The following is a 26,836-nucleotide window of genomic DNA, read 5'->3' as shown; positions in this document are numbered from 1 at the left end:
TTTTTTTTTTGTCATGTAAAACGATAGCTGCTAAACATTCAACTCACACTGGTGTCGAAAAGTAGATAGCAGTATATCTTTTTATATAGGTTGGTATTTAAAATTCTCTCGGGGGTGGGGGGGATAGGAACTGAACCCTAGTGATCTGAAGCCAATTGGAAAACCCAATTGTAGGCCCATTGTGCTGGATTCTGTGTAAATATATAAAGGATGTCTGCTCCAAAGAGTTTGAAGTTGAGATAAAGACAGGATTCTGCTGTGGAGTGAAGAGGAGTGGCAGGGCAAGGGGAAAATAAGGTTACATAGACCTTTTAAGTGGATAATTATAGCACAGATGAAAGAAGTAAAAAAAAAAAATATATGGGCTTTCAATAATCAAGTTTGTGGTGAAAATCTATATATACATTTTTACTGGCAGATATTAAAACACGTCTCCCTTTTCTTCTCCACTCACCTAACCAGATGTTTAAACAGCTTTATTGTCTTTAGTCTAAACTTTCTTTCCTTTCAATATTTCTTCTTTGTAGAAGTGATCTGAATGTTCATTTGAAACAACCATCAGTCTTGTCAGACATGAATGTGATTAATTATGATCTTTGTTTGATTTCCCTTACAATCTTTTGAGCTGGCCTAGGCAGCAGATTAGACTCTGGACCAAGTTGGTACTGACTGACATTTTTAGCATTGAAGAGCTGTTTGATCTAGGTAAAATGAGCCGGTGAAAGATTTCTAGAGAAAGAGAAGAATGAGCCTGTATTTTGCTTCCCTCATTTCCATTTTAGAGCACTGCTGATTTTGGTTACTTTTGATGAGCTATAATATAGAGTTATTATAAGTAAAAGCTGGCACTAGAGGGATTGATGTATGCCATTTGTACATATTTGGTTTCTTTTGGGTGACTATATCTGAGACCTATGCATAGGAATGAAATACAATCTCCTGACAAGGTTAAACTGACACTCATGCTCTCAAGACAGAAAGAGACTTTTTAAAATTATTTTTGAGAGTGCAAGTAGCTGAAAGTTAGGGGAAAATACCAGTCACATACATCAATCCAAGGGGATTCTTTTCAACAACTTTGCAAAATACTTTTAGGAAATTGAAAGTTTCAGGAAATCTCTCATACGCTATATTATATAACATCTGTTCTGAAAAGCAGATATTTAACATTGACAGTCATTCTTTTGCAGAAACGAGTCAAATCCAATTGGAACTTTGTGGAAGAACTGCTGAAAAGGTCCACTCATGCTCAAGTAAGTATGGGGAGGAATAAAGAACCATGTTTTGAGATGCATCCAGCACATTAAGTGAAGTATACAACTAACAGGTTTGTCTTTGGAATTTTGATTACGTAGACGTCTTTGATGGAGCTGAATTAAGGCAGTGTACAGTTGGCTTCTTGTTAGTGACTACACTTACTTTAAAGTGGTTGTGCTTGATGTTAAATTGTCAGATAAAGGAAAAGATAATTATCCTGGAAATGTATGTGGCTACTTTGACAAGATGTATTCAGAATAAGAGCTGGATGCTTAGAAAATGTAAACTACTCTGAATGTGAGGATATCAAGTTGAGGAGACATGATGGGAGAGATAGTCATTGCATTGAAAATTCAGCTATATCCTCATCACAGCAGGAAGGTGACTTGCCTTGCTGAGCAATTTGTCTTACAGGCTTGAATCAAACTCTTCCTGATAAGGTTCTAGTTTCTGAGCACTCATTTCATACCTTATCATTTTTCTTTCTGCAGAGCTGTTAATGCAGTGCTTCATGGCCCAGAGGTCAGAACTGGCCTCCTTTTAAAGAGCTTTTAAATATGCTGTTCATCACATTTTTAAACATGTAGCATTGCAGTTCTGTATAGGTCTTCCTAAGTTGCATGGTACAAACTGTAATTTCTGTAACAACAACAGATGTAAATATAATTGTAAGTATATAAGACATACTAAGCAATAAGAATAAACCTGCTGATTATTCCCTTTTTTTATACCATTTGAGAGGAAAAAAGAGGAAGATGATGTTTCATTTGGACCTTCTCTATGGGTTAAGTTGGACATGAGGAAAAACTTCCTGACTGTCAGCGTGGTTAAGCACTGAAATAAATCGCCAAGTGAGGTTGTGGAATCTCCATCATTGGCAATTTTTAAGAGCTAGTTATACAATCACCTGTCACAGATGATGCTTAGTCCTCTCGTGAGTGCAGGGGAGTGGACCCGATGACCATTTGAGGTTCCTTCCATTCTATGATTCCATCAGAAGGAAAACCATTTCTGCCAAGCTAAGTTCCCTCTAGAGCGTGCGCCTGTGTGGGCGCACACAAAGAAATTTAATCCTGCCCACCACTTCAGCAGAGCCACGCAGCAGCACTCCCATGTCCAAGGAAGGTACAGTAAGCTGGTGAGGTGGGCTTGGTGGGTAGAGGGGGAGGGCGTGGTGGCTGCTCCTAGGACCGCGGCTGTGTGGTGGGCAGCTGCTCTGGAGGCTGTCCCAATAGGGACAGCCGGCCCCCAGAGCAGCCGCATGGCAGCCACCACACAACCAGTTCCAGACCTGCGAGGTTGCTGCCTGGCTGCTCCTGGGGTGGGCCATGTGGTGTGTCTCTGCGGGAGCTGGAGCCTCGTCTGTGATTCGGCTGCTCCTGGGGCTTGAACTGCCACATAAAACTACCTCTGCCCCAAGGAGCTTACAACCCTACACAGACCCAGTGGGGACAGTTTGGCCCCACACAGCTCATGCAAGGGCTGTGCAGGTATCACACAGAAGTTGCTGTTGGGAGGGTTAAGCTCTGAAGGAGAAGGACATGGAGTAGGAAGTCACATAACAGCAGGTCATAGAGGAGAGGCTGTTCTATGCTGCTCCTTCTGCATACAGGTGTTAGGGAGAAGGTTCCAAAGGGTTAGTGACGTGGGCTGAACAGGAGGAGATGTAGGTAGGAGCAGAACTGGGTAGGGCCTTGCAGGGGAGGAGAAGCCTGACTTTGATGCATGTGGCATAGGAATCATGAGGAGTGACATAGGCAGAGGGGAAGACTATTTTAGCAGCAGCACTATGTCTTGGAGGATGGAGGGCAGAGGCAGTGAGGTAACAGCTACAGGAGTCAAGGGGAGAGATTTCCCTGCTCTTTGCTTGGTTTTACATTGGGAGGGGGAAGAAAAGACCGAATGGCAGCCTGGACAAGGGGGACATGAGAGAGTAAAATGTAACATGGTGGTTTTAAGTCTGGATGGCTGAGAGTTCAGGGACAGAGATGGAGCAGGAGGGGAATCAAAGCAGCCAGAGCTGACTGGACTGTCTGAGATCCACAGGAAACCATGCTCTAACTGGGCATGACATTCAGGTATGGGGCAGATGCTGCATTCTGCCCCTCCCACCACCTGCCTTTAACAGAAGGTTCTAATGTTGTCTTAGCAGGCGCATAAGATTTGGCCTGCAGCAGGGCTGTGGCAACACGACTCCAGGCACTTCAGTTTTTGAAGGGTCTGAGAGAAGAACCTTGTTCATTTGGTTAAAAAATGGCAGATCCTGATTGCTACTGGTATAATAGGGGAAAAGCCAGGACCACAGAGTGCTCATTTGGTACTACAGGCAGAGGAATCTCTAGCAGCCCTTCTGCTGCCTACAAATATCACAAGCAGCAGGCTAAGGCTAAACAGAAGCTCCGCAGAGCTGGAGCGGTGGCCAGGGTTCCTGGGCAGGGTGGTTGCTGTTGCTGTAGCTGTAGCTGGGATGCGGTGTGGCTGGTCCTGAGGCCAGGGCCACCTGCATTCCTGTTCCTCCTTTTCCTCTCACTGCCCTTTGGATCTCAGAGTCTCCTGCCCCTCTCCCCCTGGCTCCTCACATGTTGCTGTCCCACCTTTAGCACCCCACTTCCTACAAACCTCAGCCAGCTCTGTGGGGAACAGCCTGGGGCAGCCGCTGCCCTGCATAGGCTGCCCAGGGAGTAGTGCTCCCTGTGAGGGGGAAGCAGGTCTCACCTTTTTCCCATGAGGTGCAAAGGCACTGTCTGGGAGCAAGGCGGGGCAGGCTGGGGTTTCTGCGCTGGGAGAGTCTGTCAGGAAGCAGGGCCACTGGTGGGTGCCACAGTGGAATACATTGGAACAAGCGCACATGACCTGAATATTGGTGCACAAGGCAAAATTCACTCTGCTCATGGATGGAAAATCTTAGAGGGAACACTGCTGCGAAGCTATAAAATGGTTTAGGTATATGTTCTGGTCACCGACAATAATCTATGCAGGATTATTTTGTATTTAAGTTATTCATTACTTAATATCAAATGGCTGCTAGCTTTGTGTAGAAAATGGGATTGTTCAAAATTGTGCATGTGGATTCAGTTAAAAAAAAAAAAAAAAGAATTTTTTTTACCAATCGTCTCTGTGACATGTACATCTCCACTATTGCTGTTCCAGGTTTCTTATGGCGGTTTGCTTTTACCTTTTGAGTTGACCTCTTATATTTAAAATGACAGTCATAAGGACTAGATATTGTAAGAGAGGGTAGGAGAGAAGTGCAGCAGGAAGAGCAGATGAAGGGAACAGAAGCAAGTAGAGGAACAAGCAAAATTGGGTTGTAGTGAAAGCCATGGTATGACTGAAGGCTGGATAGTGTTGTTTGTGAAAATGGCAGGATAATTCTATTGACATTAACTGGTCAGGCCTGACGTCAAATGGCTACTTGGTTGGTGTGACACTCGGTGTGGCACTTCACTCTTACCATGAGGAAGCCTGTCTGAATCTGATGTGATTCAGCTTCCTCATTCCATCAGCCATTGGCTGCAGAAGGATTTCCCTCTAAGCCTTACAAGTCCTGCTGTCCTACTGGAATTGGAGGAAGTATCTCCATGATGTTTATCTGTGGGAAGGGCTGGCATTTCTCTTCTCCCCCAGTAAGATATTTCCTGCTTCAGATAGTAAGGCTGGTCCTGGATTGTACTCTTTCATTGCATCTTTTCTCCTCCAGCTCTCTTTTTCTTGATATTGCATGAGTTTGGTCTCTTAGAAATATGCAATGGAATCTTCTTGCAGCAACATTCATAGAACAACTTCACTGTAATCTCTGAATGATCAGAATTGCAAGCTCGGCTTGTCAAAATATTAAAAGCAATTTTGGATTTTATCTCTTTATTTTGGCCCAAATCTTTGCAACAGAGCTAGTAGGACATTGAAACGTTCCATATCAGGGGACCACTGCCATAGTGCCAGCTGGTCGTCTTAATGCACGTGGTTCTTCTGCAGACATACTGCAGGGAGGGACGTGCCTCTTCTTTGGAACAGAAGTAACAAAAGCTGCAAAATGTAATAGTAAGTAACTGACAACGGAAAGAAAAACATGCCCTTGAGAATCTACTGGGTTTCCTGGCAGCTTTTTAATATTAAGAGTTAGGCCACACATCTATTTATTTCACATGATGCTTCCATTGAGTAAGCTATGCATAACTTGGGCATATACAATTGGAGGATACTGCAATGCCTCTCCTATTCTTTGTAGTTCCTGCCCCACTTACCATATTGAGATTTCTCCACCATGCCAAGTATATGGCCCTATAAATCTGGTTTCACTATGTGACTTTACTGTATCTACAGTAAAGCTAAGAATATGCATTGTGCAACATGAACTGTTGTTGTAGTTTAACAGCTAACTGCTGACTTTTAGAGTATTATTATATGACAATGTTTGTTGCATCAACTTCCTTGACATCTCAGACACCTTTAACAATAGAGTCCTACAAACAACTACATACAAGAAATCCATGGATCATCATACCTGCCTTCCTAGATCCAGTAACCAGTCCAAACACACCTAGAAATCTGTTATTTATAGGGAGGCATAGAGGGCTTGTCTACATTTAAAATACTTCAGCAGCACCCTGGGGGGCTTCACTGTAGGTGTAGGACACTACATATGCATTCTTCTATCAGTGTAGGATGTCCACCCCCAAGAGGCGACAGAATAATTTTTCCATTGACTTAGCATTGTGGACATGGGGACTTTGGTTGGCTTAACTATGATGCTCAGGAAGTGTGCACATTTTTCACAACTAGCCGACTTAGTTAAAATGATCTAATTTTCTAGAGTAGAGTAAGTTTTAGCTACCGTAGACTATACACTGAGGAGAAGGTCCCAGGATGTACACTTTAACACACCAAAAATGCCTTCATCGAACAAGGACATTCAACTAGAGAAGCAGATCGCGTCATGGAATGGACTGCCTATTTATTCTGAAAGAACCTGCTTCAATAGAGAAATAAAATGCCTTTGACCACACAGCCCTAGGGCTTTTCTACATTGTGGGCAGATTGATCTAAATTATGCAGCTTCGGCTACATGAATAGCATAGCTGAAGTTGATGTACTTAGATCTGCTTACTGCAGTGTCTTCGCAACAGCGTATTAACTGGAGACACTATCCTGCCAACTCCCCTTGCACTTCTCATTGAGTTGGAGTACTGGAGTCAATGGGAGAGTGTTCAGCAGTGAATTTATTGCATCCATATCCCCACTGGATCCATTACTGCCTCATCTATCTTGCCCACAGTGTAGACTTGGTCCTAGTTGTCACTTACCAGTGCTCACTTGCACCCATACAGGGACAAAACGTACCCATATTTGGGATCCCCACCCTGAAGAAATCTTTGTCTGATTCTCCTCCTTCTGGCCTTCAAAGAAGAAGCCTTTCCAAGCTTATCGTCAGGAGACCAAGACACACAAACTCAAAGCAGCACCAGACCTTGACAGGTGCCAAATCTGTAGACATGTATCCACTGCAACAATGATCAGCAACATTCAAAGCACACCTTTCAACATCATGCATGTCACAACATGTGGTGTGTACCGCATCAAAGGCACTGAATGTCCCAATAACAACTGTATGGGTGAAACCAGATAATTGCTATGCTCTTCGATGAACTCTCACAGAAAAATGTTAAGACACAAATACCCTTTCATTTGTGGTTGAGCACTTTTCACAAAACAATTGTCCTCCATCTTAACCTCTCAGTTCTCATTCTCAAAGGAAATCTGCACATCTTTAAAAGATGAGCCTGCGAGCTTAAATTCTTAACTTTATTAGACACTAAAAATCATGGACTGAATAGAGGTGCTGGATTTATGACTTATTAAAACTATCTGGAACTCACCCTTCCTAACGGTCCTGTTTTTTTTCCCCCCTTCCCTTTCCTTCCTTTCCTCTGAAACTCAAGGGGTGTTAACAGGCCACTGCAGCGTGGATGGCCCTTTGAAATAAGTGTTAACTACTATGCTAAGCAATCTGTTCCATACAGAGTCTCTTAGGTATGTTTCCCAGATCTGTGTAAACTTGAAAGCTCCTCTTTTGCTAACAGAAACAGTTCTAATAGATGTTACCTCCCTCACTTTGTGTCCTTCAAATGCCTATGTTTGTCAGATTTTATTTTCTAGTCCATTGCTTGTAATAGTGGATACTCTTACTCAAAAGTATATAACTAGAAATGATATTTATACAAGATTGTCAGCAGTCTGGAAGCCTTGAAGTTATTTAAAATCTAGTTTTTGTTTGTTTGTTTGTTTGTTTTTTACTAACAAAAACCTTTTATTTGTTTGTTTTGTAAGGCTGGTGTATTAGAAGAGCAGATACGAATGCATCTTCAGTGCTGTTTGACTCTGTGTAGCTTCTGGGACTTAAATCTACCTACTGTCACCATACTCTGGGATTATTACAGCAAGAATCTGGTTAGTGGATGCATATGTGAAAAACTAGAGAATTACAAGTATGCATTCTTCTATCCGAGAAACAATTTGATGCTCTGAACCAGTGTTTCTCAATCTTTTTTTATAAAGTATCCCTTTAAAAAAAATGTACCCTCAGTACCTATAGTTTTCAGATGCGCACAATTTTTTTTTCTACTATTGCAACACATTTGTTTAAACAACTTAATCCTAGCCAGATGGGCGATGAAATTTTTTGGTGTAAAAAGTACAAAAATAATAAAGTGCTGTAAAACTTAAAACAAAAATTTAGTTTTCTACAAATTTCAGTTATGATGACCTATCCCCCCAGAATTCTCTCAAGTACCCCTAAGGGTACTCATACCACTGGTTGAGAAACACTGCTCTGAACCACCTGAAATAGCTGTCATGTTTGCAAAAAAGTTCTAATCGGTGTTAGCTCAACATGGGTTGAAATGCCCCACAAATTGCTAAGAGGTAGCAAAAAAAATATTTTTCAATTCTGAATTTCTAGACCTTGCAGGTGTGGCAAGAAAGTTGTGGCAACCATTATCATTTGTGCCCAGGGCTAAGAAGTGAGATTTCCTTAAAAAAAAAAAAAAAGGTCCATGCACTGATAGTGCATTTTATTTTGTGAAGGGTGATCTGAAGATGTTATTTTATTGTGTGAAGGAATTTATGTAGTTATTTCACACTTACCATTCTTTCCTACCTTTACCTTATTTTTCTTCCAGAACAGTTCCTTCACCATTCCATGGCTTGGTCTGAAGGGTTTAGCAAGTGTTTGCAAAACCCCTTTGTCTATGCTTGAGTTGGTGAAAAGCTGCTGCTCTGACCAGCAGTGCCCTGACCTGTACAAATCCAGTAACAGTTACCTAATTTTTCTCTGCATTTTGGCACGAATGATGAAAGCAGCAACGGAGAACAATGTAACTCATCCTTGGAAACAAATTAAAGGAAGGTATGGCACAAATTAAAGGAAGGTATGGCAATCTTTGAACTTGTCCTGTGCCATATACCAGCACTTCCCTTGCTTTCTTAGCCATCTCACCTTTTCTAAATTTGAAATTTCCTTTTTTTAGTGAGATTTTTGTTATTTAGTGAGTTTTGAAATATAGCAGTAAACATAAAGCAATAATTAGGCTTTGCACAAAAAATATGAAAAATTGTTCCCTGGTAAATGAAAAGTTTTTCTGGTTTACTATACTTGTGTAATGAACTTGCAGATCTTATGAAACAACCTCAGCGTCTGCTGATTGATGAATGTGCTATAACTTTTCAAATGACTTGCATTTAACATGTAAGAAAGTAGATTTTCACTGCAGACCACAACTAAATTGATTAATACTGGTATTAGATTCAGCAACCTATTAGATTAGGTTCTGGGTGTTTTTACAATAGCATGTGCAAATCTGCTCAATGAGCATTCATCATTCCTACCTTGAATAAATCATTTATTCAAGTAACAAAATTAACAGCCTACAACAGTGTTCCCTGTAAATTGAGCGCTTATTTGGCCACCCAGGAGAGATTCGTGTGCCACCCAGCTGATTTATCAGAGTGCCCATAGTAGCATATATTTTTACTGGTAGTGCAGATCCACACATGCCTCCATGCACATAACATTTAGTCTGCACACGGATGGCAAAACTTGGAACCCTAGCCTATACCTATGATTTGGGGATGAACTCTCTTTTAGCCAACTAATCAAGCATTGAAACACATAAAAGCCTGTCAGTAGTTAAAAGATTTTCTCATGTACAGTAGGTCTCAATAAATCAAAATAGATACCTTAAACTCCACCTGAAAACCTGTGAGCATCCAATGCAGAACCTGGTGCACTAGTAACATGCTAAAACTGAGAGCCTATTTAATATGCAGGTGGCGGGTTGTGGTCGAAAGCATTGTTTCTGTAATTCTGGTTAATCTTTCTGCTGGAAGTGAGACTCTTACATCTGCAGTAGTTAACATGGAGAGAAAGGTTAGGTTTCACTATGGGTTAGAAATCTTTTGGTATGCACCCTGGATTGGGAAAAAGAAGGGACGGAATTAGTTGTTCTAGTAGCAAACAGCATGGAGGAAGAAAAGAAAAATTTTAAAACTAAGGACTGCTTAAAGTAATAGTGGTAGAAATGTAGCCGTGTTAGTCTGGTGCAGCTGAAACAAAAAAACAGGACTGTGTAGCACTTTAAAGACTAACAAGATGGTTTAATAGGTGATGAGCTTTCTTGGGCCAGACCCACTTCCTCAGATCAAATAGTGGAAGAAAATTGTCACAACCATATATACCAAAGGATACAATTAAAAATGTGTTCATTTAATTGTATCCTTTGGTATATATGGTTGTGACAATTTTCTTCCACTATTTGATCTGAGGAAGTGGGTCTGGCCCACGAAAGCTCATCACCTATTAAACCATCTTGTTAGTCTTTAAAGAGCTACAGTCCTGTTTTTTGTTTCTTCTTAAAGTAAGTGTGTGAAGCTAGATTAAAGATATTAAATGGGGGCTAATACAGTTTTTCAAGGAGATTGAAAGAAACATTCTTAATTGAAAAACATTTTTTTGTTTTTTTATATGTAGAATTTATTCCAAGTTCCATCAGAAAAGAATGCGAGAGCTGACAGAGGTGGGGCTGCAGAACTTCTTTAATCTTTTCCTTGTGCTAGCGGTTATTGCAGAAACAGAGGACATTGCAAGTCGGGTGCTGGATCTCCTGGATTTTCTTAGCCCAACTTCCATCAGCATTTCTCAGAGAGCCCTCATTTGGAGAGGCTACTTCGCCTTCCTTCTGATGTATATTGAGAAAAACATGGACATCAGTGTCCTAGCTGAGAAACTGTCGCATGCTTTCTGTGAAAAAGCAAAGGAGTTCTTGGTAACGAAGAATGACCACACACACAAACAAAATCTCTGGATACCACTTTCCACTTATGTTGATGGTGTTCAAGAAGTGTTTGAGACCAGCTGCTACTTGAACCTTTCCCAGGAAAAGTTATTAAATGATGGATTTAGTATGCTGTTCCCAGCTTGTCGAGGAACTGAACTCAACATGGTCCTAAACTTCCTGCAGGTGGTTCTGTCCAGGCTCAGGTAAGTTAGTCAGATAAATGTTGAACACAGACTGGCATTTTGCTTTGCATTTGTCACTAAATTGTAGTTGCTGAATCAATAAGAGATTATGCATTTTAGATTTGGGATTGGTGAGGAATGAGGATCTCACAGAAGAACTGATTGTAGGGACAACCTTGGTTTGAGTGATTATGAGCTAATTCAGTTTTAACTAAATGGAAGGATAATCAAAAATAGATCTGCAACTAGGGCCTTTGATTTCAAAAGGACTAACTTGAAAAAGTGCAGGGAGTTAGGGAAGTGGACAAGATCAAAGAACTCAAGGATCTGAATACGGGGAATGCTTGGAATTTAAGCCAAAGTTTCAGAAAGTATCTGAAGGCAGCATTTTTTTTTTTTTTTTTTTTTTTTAGACAAAGGAAATGCAGTAGATCTATTCTACCTGGATTTCAGTAAGGCATTTGATACAGTTACACCTGGGAAATTATTTGTTCAACTGGAAAAGATGAGGATGATTATGAGAATTGAAAGGTGGACTGTCAGGCTTGGAAGAAGGTTTTTAGTGGAGTTTCCAGAGATCAGTCTTGGGACCAGTCTTATCTAACATTTTTATTATTGACCTAGAGACAATATGCTAATCAAATTTGGATGACACAGACTTGGGTCATATTGCCAATGTAAATAATAATAAGGGCTTAACAGCAAGAATTTTTCACTTGGAAATGACAAGGTTACTGGGTGTAGTGGTTGATAAAAGGATTACTGAGAGCCACCAATCTCATGCAGCTGTGATGCAGTTCTAGGAGGCATCAGGCAAGGAAATGTTAGTACCTTTATATCTCATCTGGAATACTGGTGTACAATTGCTGTGTTTAGAAAGGATGAATTTTAACTGTTACAGGTGCTGAAAAGGGCTATTAGGCTGATTCAAAGAATGGAAAACTTTGAGAGAAGATTCAAAGAGCTTGGCTTGTTTGGCCTAACCTGCAATTATCCTCACTAATCCATCCCTCCTGGGAGCACTTGGAGATTTCCAAACCCATCAAACAGCAAAAGGAACAGACTGAAAGCCAGAATCTCCCCAGCTGTGGGGAACAATCCTGACCTGGCAGAGGGGAGGTGGAGAATGTGCTCTAAGAGGATTGGTCTTTCTAAATATATCTGAGGGATAAATTCCAGGGAGGGAGAGGAATTATTTAAGTTAAGCACCAATGTCAACACAAGAACAAATGGGTATAAATGGGTCATCAGTATATTCAGGCTTGAAATTTAATTGAAGATTTCTAACAGAGGAGTGAAGTTTTGGAACAGCTTACCAAGGGGAGCCGTGGTGACATAAAACCAAACTGGCTTCAAGATTGAGTTAGATTGGAGGAGTTGTTATGATGAGATTGTCTGTGGTGGCATGTAGTGGATCTGTGACTAACAGCAAATATTTTCCAATGCCAGTTAGGGGGGACTAGTTGGGCAGGGCTCCTGATTTACTACAGAAAATTATTTCCCACATGCCTAACTGATGGATCTTGCTCATGTGTTCAGGGTCTAACTGATGACCATATATGGGATTCCTCTGGGTCATATGGGTAGAGACCTCTAAGGCGGTTTTGACATTCTCCACAACATTGGTCACTTGCAGGTTTAAACTAGTGTTAATGTTGGATTCTCTGGAACTTGGCATCTTTACATCACGATTTGAGAACTTCAGTAACTCAACCAGATGTTGGTGATGTGTCCTGCAATATGCTGGAGGTCAAACTAGATGATCATGATACTCCCTTCTGACCTTAAATTTGAGTTCATAATGTATTAACTTCCCTCTAAAATAGAACAAAACTGAAGAAGTGCCTGTAGGCTTGTGAATTACATATTACATTTTGAATGTCAATCCACGAATCTCTCTTTAGAAAATCTTTCTCTGCTGTTGCAATCCTGAGGTTTGAAATCCCACATATATCTCTTTTCTAGAATTAATGTCACTGTAAATAGATTATTTATTTATCATTTGCTTGGACATCATTGTGAGTAAAACTGTATTTCTCGGAGTGTTGGCTCTTTTAAAATTATAATCTCTACTAAATTAGTAATAACATTTCTGTCCACTAATTCACTGTTTAAAACCAAAACTTCTTTAGGAGGACTGAAAAATATTTTTCCCCATAATTTTACTTCAAGCCATAATGAGGCAGTTATTGATCTGCCACTACATGAGACCAATGAGGTCAAGATTTGTGGAGGAGGGGCAGTGACATATGCACATTATGAATAATGAGAAAAAAATATTGACCTGCATGTAAGATCTCTGTTTAGCTGGAGTACTTTCTTACTGTCTAGATTAGATAGCTTGCCTGCAGCTGTCAATAGCTTGTAAATCCGAAGTCAACTGCTTTTCAGGCAGCCTTTGGAAAAAAGATAAAGTGCAGTTGATTTATTAGAAATGTTTTCTCATTTTTGTTCAACTGAATGTATATTTTTGAATACATTAGAGACTTGTGTATATGAACCAGAAGAGAGAACCAACTCTGTGAGGAACATGACATTCCCACACCCTCATTTTGCCTTGGCTGATCTAGCAGTGAAGGAGAAATTCTTTCCCAGACCCCAAGAAAGGAGTGGCTAGTGCAGTGCTCCCAGGCGATCCTGACCAAACCTGGTTTTCCTCCATTTCCAAGAGTGTCAGGGTGGGTGCTGTACCACTTGGACAGTGTGAGGGGATGGGGTTCCCTTCCCTGTTTACCCCGTTTGTATGCTCTTTGTCCACTGTCAGGTCACCTATAGGAATGAGTTCATATCCTGATGCTGACCCACTCTGAAACTGCACCAGTGTCCAGGCTCCTGTATCTCTGAAAGAGGTACACCCCTGCTCCTGGCAAGTCAGACAGCTGCCTGGTTGCTTAAGGTTCAGAGCAGTCATTCTTCATGCGATCTCATGGAAATCATTGGAGTACTTGAAGAATATTGTACTTCTCAACATATGAAAGGGTATCAATGTCTTGCCCCTTATGTACAATGGGGTTGATGGTTCCTACCTAGCTATTTTACATGGATGTTGTGAGGCATACTTCCTTAGTGTTTGTAAATCATTTTTATATCCTCAAGTAGAAGGTGTGATAGAAGTGTAAAATATTGATGAAGCTTGTCTCTTATGCTAATGGGTGTCCTAAAAATAAATAAGGTAGATTAACACTCTTTTATTCTTAGGAGGGAATAACATTACAAACGAAATGGTAATTACTTAGCCCAGTCTGAAGACTGGACCACTATATTTCTTTGCCTCTGTGTGTGCCATGCAGAGGTTAACCAGATTGATGGTAGTCGTTCCTGGCTGCATCTCTGACTTTGAAAAGAATGAAATGACTCACTGTAGCAATCTCTCCTGTTTTAAAATCCAGGTGGGAATAAGATATCCGACCTTGCATAAATGTAATTTTTCTGTACACTGTACTGTGTAATAGTTTTATAACTGTATGACAGAGAATTTACAGGTAGGAAGGAAGTGAGATCACTGATTAAAGAGAGAAGCGGCTCCCTCTAGGCTGTTAGGAAATAATAACTTCATATGCCACTTTCTCCTAACCCAAGATGATGGCTCACAGGAGCATTCTTTATTGCTGATTAAGTAGCATTATGAAAATAGTGACTTGGTTATGTTAACTAAATGCCTCACTATTTAAAGCTTAGAATGTCAAATAGTTTTAGAAATCCCTTTAACTTATCTCGTTGCATTTCTGGAATCACATTTCTGCTTTCCCACCCAGTTTTATTTGAAGTTATTGTAAAAATAGCAATCTTTCATTTGCAGAGTAGGGTGAAGCCAAAAGCTGTGCTTTAATTATAGCCATTCATGTGCTGTGGCTAAGGGTCTGACAGCATTTCCATTATAAACCTTTATTGTCAAGGGTTTGTAACCTAGCTATGAAAATTTGCTCTAGACATACAAGGTCCTGTAACAGTACTCATTTTCTCTCCACTCCCCTTTTTTCTTAAATAGGCACTGGAAAGCAGATACAGTAAACTTCCGATAATCCTGCACCTTTAGGACCCAGGGGGTTCCAGATTATCAGATATGCCAGACTATCGGAAGAGGGGGCCATGAGGGGTCTGGAGTGGAGTGGGGGGGATGTGCCCCTCAGCGCTGCGGGACCAACCCAGCAATACCTCAGCTGCTCTGCCCCACACTTCCCTAAGTCAGCCCCGGTGTCAGTTGCTGGTCAGTTTCAGCAGCGGCTGACTTAAGGAAGTCTGGGCCAGAGCAGCTGGGGTGCTGCTGGGTTGGTCCCCTAGCGCCGCCCCTTGGCGCTGCGGGACCAACCCAGCAATACCCCAGCTGCTCTGCCCCAGACTTCCTCAAGTCAGCCCCAGTGTCAGTTGCTGGTCAGTTTCAGCAGCGGCTGACTTAAGGAAGTCTGGGGCAGAGCAGCTGGGGTGCTGCCAGGTTGGTCCCACAGCGCCAAGGGGCGGCGCTAGGGGACCAACCCGGCAGCACCCCAGCTGCTCTGGCCCATGCGTCCCCAAGACCGCTGCTGCTGAAACTGACCAGTGGCTGACTCCGGGAACGCCCGGGGCAGAGCAGCTGGGAGCTCTGCCCCAGACTTTCCCAAGTCAGCCACTGGTTAGTTTCAGCAGTGACTGAATCGGGGAAGCCGAGGGCAGAGCAGCTCCAATTGTCCGGCTGCCCGGAGGACTTCTGGGTTCCAGATGGTGCCGGACCATCAAGAGTGCTGATGGACCATTGGACGCTGGGCCACTGGAGTTTTACTGTACTCCTTTTTTGCACTACTGCCCCTAATTTCTGAGCATGCCTACTGCTACCACACAAAGGAGTACTAAAATCTGAGAATCACAAGGTGGAGGAATTGTTGGCTGAGTCTGCAGCCCTGTACAGAAGAAATGCTTATGCACCACCTTCACTGTATGCCACGTGGGCAGGAGCAAGAAGAGGAGGGAGTGACGTTCAAGGAGTCGTGTGCTGTATTGCTAGACACAGATCATAACCTTTGTTCCCTGTTGGTTTGTGTGTGTGGCTTAACTTACCTACACTGAGCTCTTTGCCTGAGACTCACCCCCCGCATTAGCCTGGCACCCTGAAGTAGAAGTTGAATGTCTCTGGTCCAGCAACATAATTTCAGTTAGCCATATGTCCACTTATCATGGATGTGGCCAAGTTCCTCATGGTCCCATACAGCGGCGGATATGGGACAGGATGAGTGGGGCAGTTGCCCCGGGCCCCGCGCTTTAATAGGCCCCGCGCCAGCACTGGTGTGTTAAACCTCTCATCTGCCCTGCTTAGAGCAGAGTCGGCAGCCTGGGGCCCGCGAGGGAGCCCGACGTGGCGCTTTGGAAGCTCGAGCCCCACCCCCACTGCAGCAGGCAGCCTGCGCAGGCGCTGCAGTGGCTAGAGCAAACCCCGTGCTGGTCAGGTCTGGCCGCAAGGCAGCAACATCCCCATACAGAACAGAACAGCGTGGCGGGGCCCTTTGTGGTGCAGGAGCTGCGAGCCGGCAGGGGAGGGTCCCTCATGGCTGCTTCCGTCCCCCCGCACAAGCCCATTGGCCAGACCTGGACAATGGCAGCTGCAGGAACCCACCAATCATTGCTCCCCTCAGGCTTTTAATTCCTGAGCACATGGCCAGGCAGCTCCTGTGGGAGAAATGGGCGAGCAGCAATTTTAGGTAAGTGTCCGGCCCCCCAGCCACTCCCACTCCCATAACTTCACCCACATAACCCTCCTCCCAGACCCTGCACTCCAATTCCCTGCCTTGGTGCACAGTCCAAACGCCTGGCCAGATCCGCTACAGGCCTGCTGGTCTCCAGCCCGTTTGTGTGGTCCCCAGCTGATTTTTCTGTATGGTCAGTGTCCCCCAACCCAAGAGAGGTTTCCCACCCCTGCCACAAATACAGGAGGCCCCTGCTTTATAACAGCCCGCTTTACGATCCTCCCCCCACCACCACCATTATGACCTTTTTCCGAAGTGGGAAAGGGGCCAAAATCACCCAAATTACGTCCTTGGCCTATTGTAAATGCAGGCTCGAGTTATGACCAGGGTTGCCAGGTGTCTGGTATTGACCCTTACAGTCCATATTTGTGGCTTCTGGCATGTGGTAAACCCCCAGAAAATACCGGACCAGTACAATATCTGGTATTTTCAGTTTTCTCTCAGCTGGAAAGCCAGTTGGGACATTCTTGCCCTGCCATGAATGGAAATGGGGAGTGTGAGATTTAAAGGTGCCATGATTATTTTGGGGAGGGAGGGCACTTTTTTTTGCTCAATATTTGGACATCCCCCCCCCCTTTTTTGTTAATGCAGAATTTTGTTTAAAAATGAATTACAATATAATTAGAAAAGAATTATCCAACTAAATTAAGTTTCTATCAAATTTACCCAATTCACATTTAATATTAAAATAGCCTTCAATTTGTGCATTTGACGCCTTTTTTCTATTTTTTTTCTCCAAAGTGGGGCCTGGAGAAATTGTGCTGCCCCGGGCCCTGCAAAACTCTCATCCACCCCTGGTCCCATAAAATTTGTTTACAGCCATCAGTCCTGCCTCTCGGTGTTCTATGTTGTTGTTTAGCTCTGTGACGTAGTGGGGGTACTTGCTGGGCTGTGGTGACCCCTGCTGTCTGGAGCAAGACCCAGCAGGGAAAACCTCGCTATGCAAAGGTAGTGCCAAACTTGTTGAACCAGTGGCCAGACACCCCCCATGGAGAGGAACAAAGGAAGGTGGAATGCTGCCCTGGCTGGGGGGCAGGGCTGGAAGGGAATTTGGTTAGTTGGTTGGTGGCTGTCTGGGAGCATGGAGGAGACAGCCTAGGGAAGGGGCTGGAGTTCAGGGGCCCAGTCTCCCCCATCTCAAGGGGGCCTGAGGCATCCTAGCCCAGCTCTGTGACCAGATTACATCTGTGCTGTACTGTATCCTGGAGAGGCACTAAACTTCCTCTATTCCACCGGCTGGTGCGGTCTGTTTGTGCCATTTCGGGGTGCAGGAGACGGGGGACCCCAACGTGCCGTCACAAGCTCTAATTTATCCCTCAATGTCTTCTAAGAGCCCAGTAACCATGGAAGTGTTGGTAATGCTGCTAGACAATATTGACCTCTTGTGATTTGGCAAATTCTCTGGTTTGGCGTCAGTCAGATCGCAAGGGTGCTGTATTAGAGAGAATCAACCTGTAGTGAAAATTCTTGAGTTAGGCTATGTCTAGACTGCAAGCCTCTTTCGAAAGAGGCTTTTTCGAAAGATACTTTCGAAAAAGCCTCTTTCGAAAAAGAGCGTCTAGACTGCAAGCGGAACTTTCGAAAAAGCAAGCCGCTTTTTCAAAAGGCAGTCTGGATGCTCTCTTTTGAAAAACCCCTGTTTGCATTCAAGAACGCCTTTTTTCGAAAGAGCACTTTTGAAAAAAGGCGTTCTTCCTTGTAAAATGAGGTTTACCACCGTCGAAAGAAAAGCCGCGTTCTTTCGATTTAATTTCGAAAGAACGCGGCTGCAGTCTAGACGCAGGTGAAGTTTTTTCGGAAAAAGGCTACTTTTTCCGAAAAAACCCCAGAGTCTGGACACAGCCTTAGAGAGAGTGGAGAGGATAACAAAATGAACTAATCCAATAAAACATAGAAAACTGGTGGAGAGATTAATATTGTTCTGTGATATTTAGTTTTGGAATGTCAGTACTTTTTGGAGGTTTAAGCCAAATTCTAAGGACTAATTTAAAAAAAAAAAAAAAAGGTGTGTAGGGTAGGAAAAAGAAGTTTGGTGCATACAGGTAGAGTAATGGTATGTGCACACTTCTGCATGCATGCAAAAGTAGGTCTCTTATATGAGCCTTGGTTGCCTCCTTCTGAAATGTAAACCCTAAACATTATTTAAACGGTGTTTAATTTATAAATTAAATCCCCATCACAACATTATTCAAAACAGACACTGCAGCAGTGAAGGGAACTCTTAATGGAGAATGTATACAGAATATCTATTTTTCTCCATCTGTGTTAGACAACTGGGGTTGGTTGTTTGGATGTAGATCAATGGTTCATTGTGGTCTTTTCTGAAATCACACAGATCTCTTCAGGCTTTAGATAACATTGAGCAGTGTTAAAGCTACTAGTCAGTGTGCTAATTTACACTGATGCACAGTTCTGTGTGCAATGAACCGAAGGAAACAGTGCTCAAGTTGTGTTTCACAATATAAATGTATTAAGGACTTATAAGGGCTTTAATTGTCTGCTCGTTTGCTTCAGTCTCTTTGCCACTGTACGAGTACCAATCAGGTAAAGATAGTTGTCTCTTAAAGTTATGTTACTAGTTGGACTGTAGCCAAAATAACAAATCTATCCAATCAGTTATGTTTAGGGTTACCAGGTAGACCCTGCCAAAAAACCGGACACACTTGATCATGGGGAGGGAGGCCGGGAGCCGCGGGGCTGGCTGGGAAGAATGGGGGGGGCTGGGAGGAAAGGGGGCCGGGAAGCAGAGCTGGGAGGGTCAGGGCTGTGGGGCTCAACAGGAGGAGAGGGGGGCGGAGGGGAGGGAGAGGTGCAGCCACTGACTGCAGCTGAAGTCCAAGGAGCTGTGCTCCTGGCAGGCACTCCCTCGAGTTGCTAGTAGGAGCTGGGCGGGGGGAGTGGCTGGGATCCACTCCCCCTGCCCAGCATCTGCATGCAGCACGAGGCTCCCAGCTGAGAGACGGGGCCGCAATTGGCGCTGGGAGCCTCTGGTTGCGTGCAGAAGCCAGGTGGGGAGAGTCGCTGGGAGTCCCAGCCCCCATCCCCCTGTCTTTTGCAGACGACCGCAGGCTCCCAATCGTGGCCCTGCCTCCCAGTCGCTCCCCTGCCCCTGCCAGGCTTCCGTCCAGCGCCCAGCCAGGAATTCAGAAAATACCGGACATTGCACATGTCCAGTATTTTCTGAATTTTTCTACCAGACAGATGGTGCAAATACCAGAGTGTCCGATAGAAAACCGGACACCTGGCAACCGTAGGTTGTACAGGTTTGACCTCCCTCGTCTGGCACCCTCAAGAGCTCACCAGTTCCGAAGGAGAGCGTTTGCTCGAGCAGGGGAGGTCAGTCCCTCTGCTGATGGACTCTCCCAGGGCCTGTTAGCAGATCACCAGGTTCCTCTGTCCCTAGGCCACTAGGCTCCTAGCTCCACTGCCCTGGGGCTCTGTGGCTGGCACTGGCCTGCTGGGGCTTTCTGGTCTAGCAACATCCATGGTCCTGCTGGACCACAGATGTTACCGGAGCAAAGAGGTTCAACCCGTAGTATACTACAGCCTTGAGATCGAATGAGAAATTCATGATGGGAATGTTTAATTCAGCAAATTTTTACTGTGGAAATATATACTCAGTGAGGTTTTTGTGTTGTGATTTACCATCCAAATGCCCATCAAGACTATTTTGAGCCACAGGGAATCTGGTTCCCATTTCCTGTAATCATATAAGTCAGAAGATACGCTCTTGAAGAGAACACAAGTATTTTTTTCCATTTTTAGGGAGTTTTCACTGTTAAGTTTTTATAAAATATATTTTATAAACACTGGACTTTTCAAAATTGTAGTGAGAAAAGACCCTCAACCATGTTAGAATGGCACCAGTGTTCACCCTAGCCCGCCGGCTCTCATGAATACCATTAAAACTTGGGTTGTGATGTCCTGAAGAGAGAGCTAATGTTGTCATTAAAGCACATGGGAAACCTGGGCTAGGCATCCAGCTCTGTCAAACTTCTTGTGACCTTGAACAAATCCTTTAATCTCTCTCTCTCTCTGCCCCAGTTATATGTAGAAAATGGAAATAGTGATATTCCCTTTGTCTGTCATGCATTTTAGATTGTAAACTTTTTGGGACAAAGGTTGCCCTTTAATGTTTATACAGTGCACCTACCAGATCAAGGCCCCAGTATCAGATGTGTTGCTGCAATATATGTACCAACTAACTGGTGTGTGACCCCAGGTGTGTAGTGTGTAGTCACAAATGAGGATGAAGTGACACAGCAGAACTGAGGGTATGAGGGGAAATGTTTTCGCTTTTTTATTAACTTTGCCAGTGGCTTAAAAAAATCCTAGTGTTTCTGGAGTTAGCGTATTGTGTTCATTCAAATCTCAGTTATTTTTATTAACTTACAAGAAAGAAAGTTCAGCGACTAAATGCCTCAGAGCACTGGAATTGAACAAGTTTGTATTTTCGAAATCAGAGCATGTCTAAAATGTGTGTTGTGTCTAAATCCTTTCTAATAAACGTTTAGCAGTTTGCTCTGGAAACACTGGGTGTAGGTGCATTATCCATAGCTAATTTCAGTGTCAATATGCTACTTCAAGGTATGGCTCTGATTATTAAAAATGAATTTAATTTCTCACTCTTTTGCTTTGCTGGGGCTTGAAGTCATGTCTGGTGTTTTGTATGTGTGTGTTATTTTGAGTGAAACATTTTGCATCCAAAATAAACTTGCATACGTATGTCTTCCCCCATGTGTTCTGCTCTTCAAAGATAACTCTGATGCAAGCTGAAATTTTGATTGCATGTCCTTAGCACTCAGAGTAATTATACAAATGAATGAAAAAAGGTATAAAATATAAGATGTAAAATATTAATATACTGCATTGCAGTTATGTACCCACTGTTTGGCATATGGAAAATTCTTGTTTTTTCTCTTGTTTTATCTAACTTTAGTATATTGTAAGTATTTATTTCCAATATTTTGTATCCCTCTTCTGAGTGATGAAGATCATGAGAGAACTACTGATTAAAATCAAGTTAACATCAGGTAGTTTTTAGTACAGTAATGGAAGAGCATCTTCCTTGGAATTATTTTAAAAATAAACAGAAAAGACTGCGAGGGTCAGGGAATCTGTTAGAGTTGCTTTTTCCAGCTGCTCATTGTTGATAGCCAAATAATAGCAACCATGGCAAATATTTGACGTGAAGGAAAATCGGATGTACTGCTCTAACGTTAATTATGAAAATATGCTTCTCCTTACCAAGTGCTACAAATTCAAAAATCCTTCCATGCTTCATTTGCTCCATTCATTTTTTTTTCTAGTAAAGTAATTCACAGAAGCTTGTATATAGCCTACTTGTCGGCAATACAAGACTTACTGTCATGAAAGAATAAAATCCACCAAATAAATTTCCTGGACACCCTTCACCCCCATATGCAAAATCATTTTCAGGTGCCCTGAGCATCTTCTGGTTAGGAGTGAAAAGTTGTTTAGAAAAATATGACTCCCTGAAGAATATCAATGAAGATCTGTTTTCTGGTTGAAGCCTTTCCCTTTTGAACCTGTATTTTCCCCCAAATGAACTTTTTTCTTTCTCTCTCTCTCTCTCATTCTTGGCAGGTGGTATGGAAAAAGGCTTTTTAAAAAATGTGTTGGGGTTATTAAACAAAACTATTTTTGCTAATAAAAATATTAAATACAAGTAACATTTAAATCTCTTAATTTTGATTGTTTCTTCTTTACCATACAAGAGATATTTTTCTCTCTCTTTAGGATATCTCTTGTCAGATTTAAGGCTTATTTAAAATGAAAAGAAAGCTGAAGCAATTTTCTTTATTCCATTTCAGTCTCCTAAGGCCTATTTCCCCCTGGTGAGCTCATAGCAACAGGGGGGTTTAAGGGAATTCAGCTTTCTGCAAATTAATGTCTCACATCATGAAAATTCAGGACTTTTTTTTTATATCTTGAAAAGTAATACAGTGAGTGCGAGTATTATTTCTTGCCAGCGGGTGGAAGATGAATGATTTTGTCACAGTTTTACTGCTTGATGAGCAGTGTCCTGAGGGTCAGGCTTAAGTCTGTGTCACTATGCTGCTCATTACTCTTGAGCTAAATAAGGGCTGATTGGATCTAAATTGCCTAGCACATGGGCCACAGATGAGCTCAGTGAGTAGGGGATGACCTGCTATTCAGGCTGGGAGTAACCCTGGTGTGCAAATGCTGCATTAGAACACCGTGGGAGAATGAGAGGCTACCGACCGCTGCCAGCAAAAGAAATCGAAATGTAAAAACTCTTTGATGCTGCAGTGTTAGAATTTGAAATGTAGGAAGTGACAGGTTGATGGTACTTATCAGCTTTGGCTGGATTAGAGAACAGTGTCATCTTGCTTATATAATGACAGAAGAATGAAACTAGCTCCTAACTACTCTGCAATGCAGAACCGCTGCTGCCAGAATCAATGCTGCCTCCTACTGGTAGTTTTGTTGGAGGATTATAAAAGGAATGGAAAAGCCATGAAGCTATTCCTAAACTTCTCTTTAACATCTGAAAATAGGAAAGGGGTATGTATACTTTTGTGTGGATGTATGTGTTCAGTTTGTGCACTACGTGTGTGAGAACAAGTAACAAAAATTTGATAGATAAAATAGTGAACACTTATTTTTGGATAGCAACTCTCAGGTTATGTAGCTTGGCTACATATATCTCTAATACTGAGCTTTACCCTTGAATTACTATAAAATATGTCTACCATATTCTTTTCTTCCTCCCTCTTTGAGCTCCTGCCCCAATCTCATTGGAAGGATGTCCTCTCTGGAGAGAAATACTAATTTGCATCTGCATGTTTAAAGAAAACTTGACCTTTAAAGAGCAGAAAAAAATTCAAAAATGCAAAAGAGCAAATGAATTTGCTTGTCTGTTAATGGAGAAAAGGGAGAATAGCAGGCAAACAACCCATAAAGCGAGCAGTGTGAAACAAGTATTTTACCTTCACATAAATAGGAATGTTTTTGATGATTCAATAGGACTTTTTTCCCCCCCCTCTTGTTCGTTTGTTTTGTTTGTTTGTTTGTTTAGAGATTAGTGGTGGCTGTAAACTTGACTTTCCACTTCCTTCATCTGTCAGTCTGTACCAGCATCAATTACCTAAAGCTCTGTACTACTGGCATTGACCTGTCACCTCTATCTCATGTGACAAAAATTGTGTTTTGGTCAAGGGCTAACACCGTAAGTCCACATGCATAGAAAGGAATCTGTTGTAAGGGACAATTTCTATCCCATTTAATGTAGGAGTTGCCTACTTGGTGTTTTTTTGTTACCACTAATTCATTTATACAAGAGGTGAAACATTGGAAGAACTACTATAAGCAGGGTTCTAGGTAGCTAATTACACTTTAATCTCAGAACAGTTAATCTACACAACAGAGCATTCAAATCGCCATGGACTTCTGAATCTTTGTATCACAAGTGCTTCTGCTTTTGCTGTCACTAGTAATAGGTATAACCGAAATTTTAGAGACATGAGCTTAATATGATAGGTCATCATGTCTTTTCAAAAGGTAACACAAAGCGAGGGAGATGCCTTCAGCAGTGTATACTTCACACAGTTCTAATGCTGCACAATTTCCTTTCTGATATTGTTATGAGAGAGAGCAAGTGGGGGGGGGGGGGGAGATTTGTTTTATTTAGTTCTCAAGTTGAAAGTGCTGTTCATTCTCCTCTTACTTTTCCACAGCCAGAAGGACTTGCTTATCTTTAATCGGGGTTAATTAAAGCCCTAGGGCAGTGCCGAGACCCTGCCAATGGCTGGAAGGTGCAAACATAAATCAAGGATATAGCTCCTCACTATAGGGAATGGAGAGCTAACCATAAGTCAGTCACAGAATCTGATAATAAAGCTCTCGGTAATTCTCTTTAACTTATATGAGTGAACTTTTATCAAAGAGTTTAATACCTGTAGTAATTTAATGATTTTGGCACAATGAAGTGAATTCTTCAGGAGGGAGAGAGAGAGAGAGAGAGAATTAAAAAATGGTAAATTCAGTGATTACAGAGGCAGATATGGCAGCCATTATGCACTTCACAGTAGTACTCACTGCAAGGTTGGATGTATAGAACTTGTATTTTAGAGAGGAATATGCCATGTTTGCCAGGATACCAGAGTTCTCTCCTTGTTTTTGTGGTTTTACTGCAGTTAAAGTATAAAAAGTCACAAAGGAAGGAAGAGCATGTTTGCTTTACTGCCCTTAACAAATATGTCGTCTTATCCTTTGCCTTCTTGACCCGGATTATGAGGATTCAGCTATTATTTATATTGGCTGTAAATTGTCCACATTTGATGCTGCCGTGAAGCATTGAATATATTTTTACTTTGATTCTTTATTTTTAAAGGCATCTATCTGGTTTTCTAAGACACCAAAAATGACTAGCTTTTTTATATTAAAGTCAAACCAAAAATGGCGCTCCCCCCTCTCCAGCAAAGAAAGGCAGGATACCCTTCCCCATTCTGTAACGGAACCCTTTGATATATGTGTACGGTCTGAACACGATGACAGAAAATGTAGTTGATGCAATCAATCCTCCTTGAGCTTCATTGTCTTCTATAAGATAGAACATCAGGATGTAGCACAGAATTTCATTTCAATAGAGTATATTATGAAAGGGTTTCCACTGTATTGCTACAACACTAAACCTCTGGAATTTCTAACAGATCAAGCCACCTTTTGGAAGATATGAAGGTTAAGAATACCCTGGCTAGTACCTTATACTGAAAGTCCCTCACCCCCCCCCCCTTAAAAACTGGGTTATTTCTGAAAAGTCTTCAGCAGTCCTATCTCCATGTAAATTAATACTGTAAATTGTATAGCTAGTGAGCATGGAGGGGAATGTTCGGGGCGGGTGGGGGGGGGGAGGAGGAGAATTAAAATAATTCCAATAAATGGTTTAATTTATGCCTCAGCAGTTAAGCGTGCTCCTGGTTAACAGAAATACCCTTCAGCTACACAGGATTTTGGAGGGTTGGAGGGCACTCATTTGCACATAAATAGCCATTAACTGATAAATTCCCAGAGGTCTCCTGTTGCATGCTAGTGGTTCTGACCTACTTAGCTAGCTTAAATTTGTTTTACAGAATTATTATAATTCCATCCTTGGTACTTAAACTTTGTGATTAATGCATGCCTCACAATACAATTAAAGTATAATTACACAGTTTTATAGTTTGCTATCATGGTGTTATTTTTATTACAAAGAGCTGGATTTTGCAAATATTAGAAGAATTAGGGTTCTGATACCCATCATTTCCGCTGTTAATAAATGATTATGTTTAATGGGCCCCCTTTATATCTGAAATATGAATTGGAGAAAGGTGAATAATTAACCAGCACATCAATGATTTTGCAAGTGACGAAACAAGGCACATATGGTGGTTTTTGTTACCATAGTTGATAGGTGCAAACACCTTTGCACATCTTTATTTTCAATTGTCCCTGAAATACTTGAGGAAGAACTTCAATTTAGTTTCAAAAGTAACCCTGTGGTAAATGTCTGTGATTTGTAACTCGGTTGTTGTAAATAATTAACTAATGTCAAACATCAGAGATTATTAGGACTTCATTAAAGTATTTGGTATAGGAATAGTTACATTGATATTTTCATTGAAAGCACTAGTGGCTAGATGTTATGAGTCAATTAATTGGAACAAAGTATAGGTCAGGTGTGAAAAGTTATGAAGTACAGGCAGTCCCCGACTTACGCGGATCCCACTTACGTCGGATCCGCACTTACGAACGGGGCTTCCTCGCCCCGGAGGTCGAGGTAGAGGATTGCTACCGGCGACCTCCGGGGCGAGAAAGTCCCGTTCGTAAGCTGCTCCGGTGCCCCTGGTCTGCTGGAGACCGTCTCCAGCAGACCAGGGGCACCGGGCGGGTTCCCGCACTTCTGAGGCTTTGCCAGAGCAAAGCCTCAGAAGCGCGGGAACCGCCGCTGCTGCCGCTTGAGACCCGGTGCCTGTGGTCTGCTGGGGACGGTCCCTAGCAGACCACAGGCACCGGGACTGAAGCCGCAGCCGCGGGGGGGGGGGGGGGGGGGGGTCCTGCGCCTCTGAGACTTTGCCAGAGCAAAGCCTCAGAGGCGCGGCACCCCGCTGCCGCTGCTGCTCTGCTCCCCGTGTCCCTGGTCTGCTGGGGGGGGGCGCGTATAGTGTGCCCCCCCCCCCAGCAGACCAGGCTTTTGTTTTGGACCCTGGAGCAGAGCAGCTGGGGCGCTGCGGATTGGTCCTGCAGCACCCGCTCTGGGCACTACTGGACCAACCCAGCAGCACCCCAGCTGCTCTGCCCCAGGTCCTGATTCAGCCGCTGCTGGTCA

The 26,836-nt window shown here is 42.7% G+C and overlaps 1 protein-coding gene across 6 annotated transcripts in view; it reads left to right on the top strand.

Moving 5' to 3' along the window:
• The window catches only part of MMS22L (MMS22 like, DNA repair protein), a 135,839-nt gene that overhangs the window by 39,935 nt on the left and 69,068 nt on the right, over positions 1-26,836 (top strand). For all 6 annotated transcript variants that reach the window (XM_006118426.4, XM_075923917.2, XM_006118427.5 and 3 more), the window contains 4 exons: positions 1,191-1,253; positions 7,585-7,704; positions 8,436-8,662; positions 10,283-10,792. In XM_006118426.4, the coding sequence (XP_006118488.3) occupies positions 1,191-1,253; positions 7,585-7,704; positions 8,436-8,662; positions 10,283-10,792 (920 nt within the window). The remainder of the gene's footprint in view (positions 1-1,190; positions 1,254-7,584; positions 7,705-8,435; positions 8,663-10,282; positions 10,793-26,836) is intronic.

The sequence above is a fragment of the Pelodiscus sinensis genome, chromosome 3 (genome assembly GCF_052426305.1).
Source record: "Pelodiscus sinensis isolate ZL-2025 chromosome 3, ASM5242630v1, whole genome shotgun sequence".
NCBI classification, from domain to species: domain Eukaryota; kingdom Metazoa; phylum Chordata; order Testudines; family Trionychidae; genus Pelodiscus; species Pelodiscus sinensis.
This window is presented reverse-complemented; position numbering and strand designations above follow the sequence as displayed.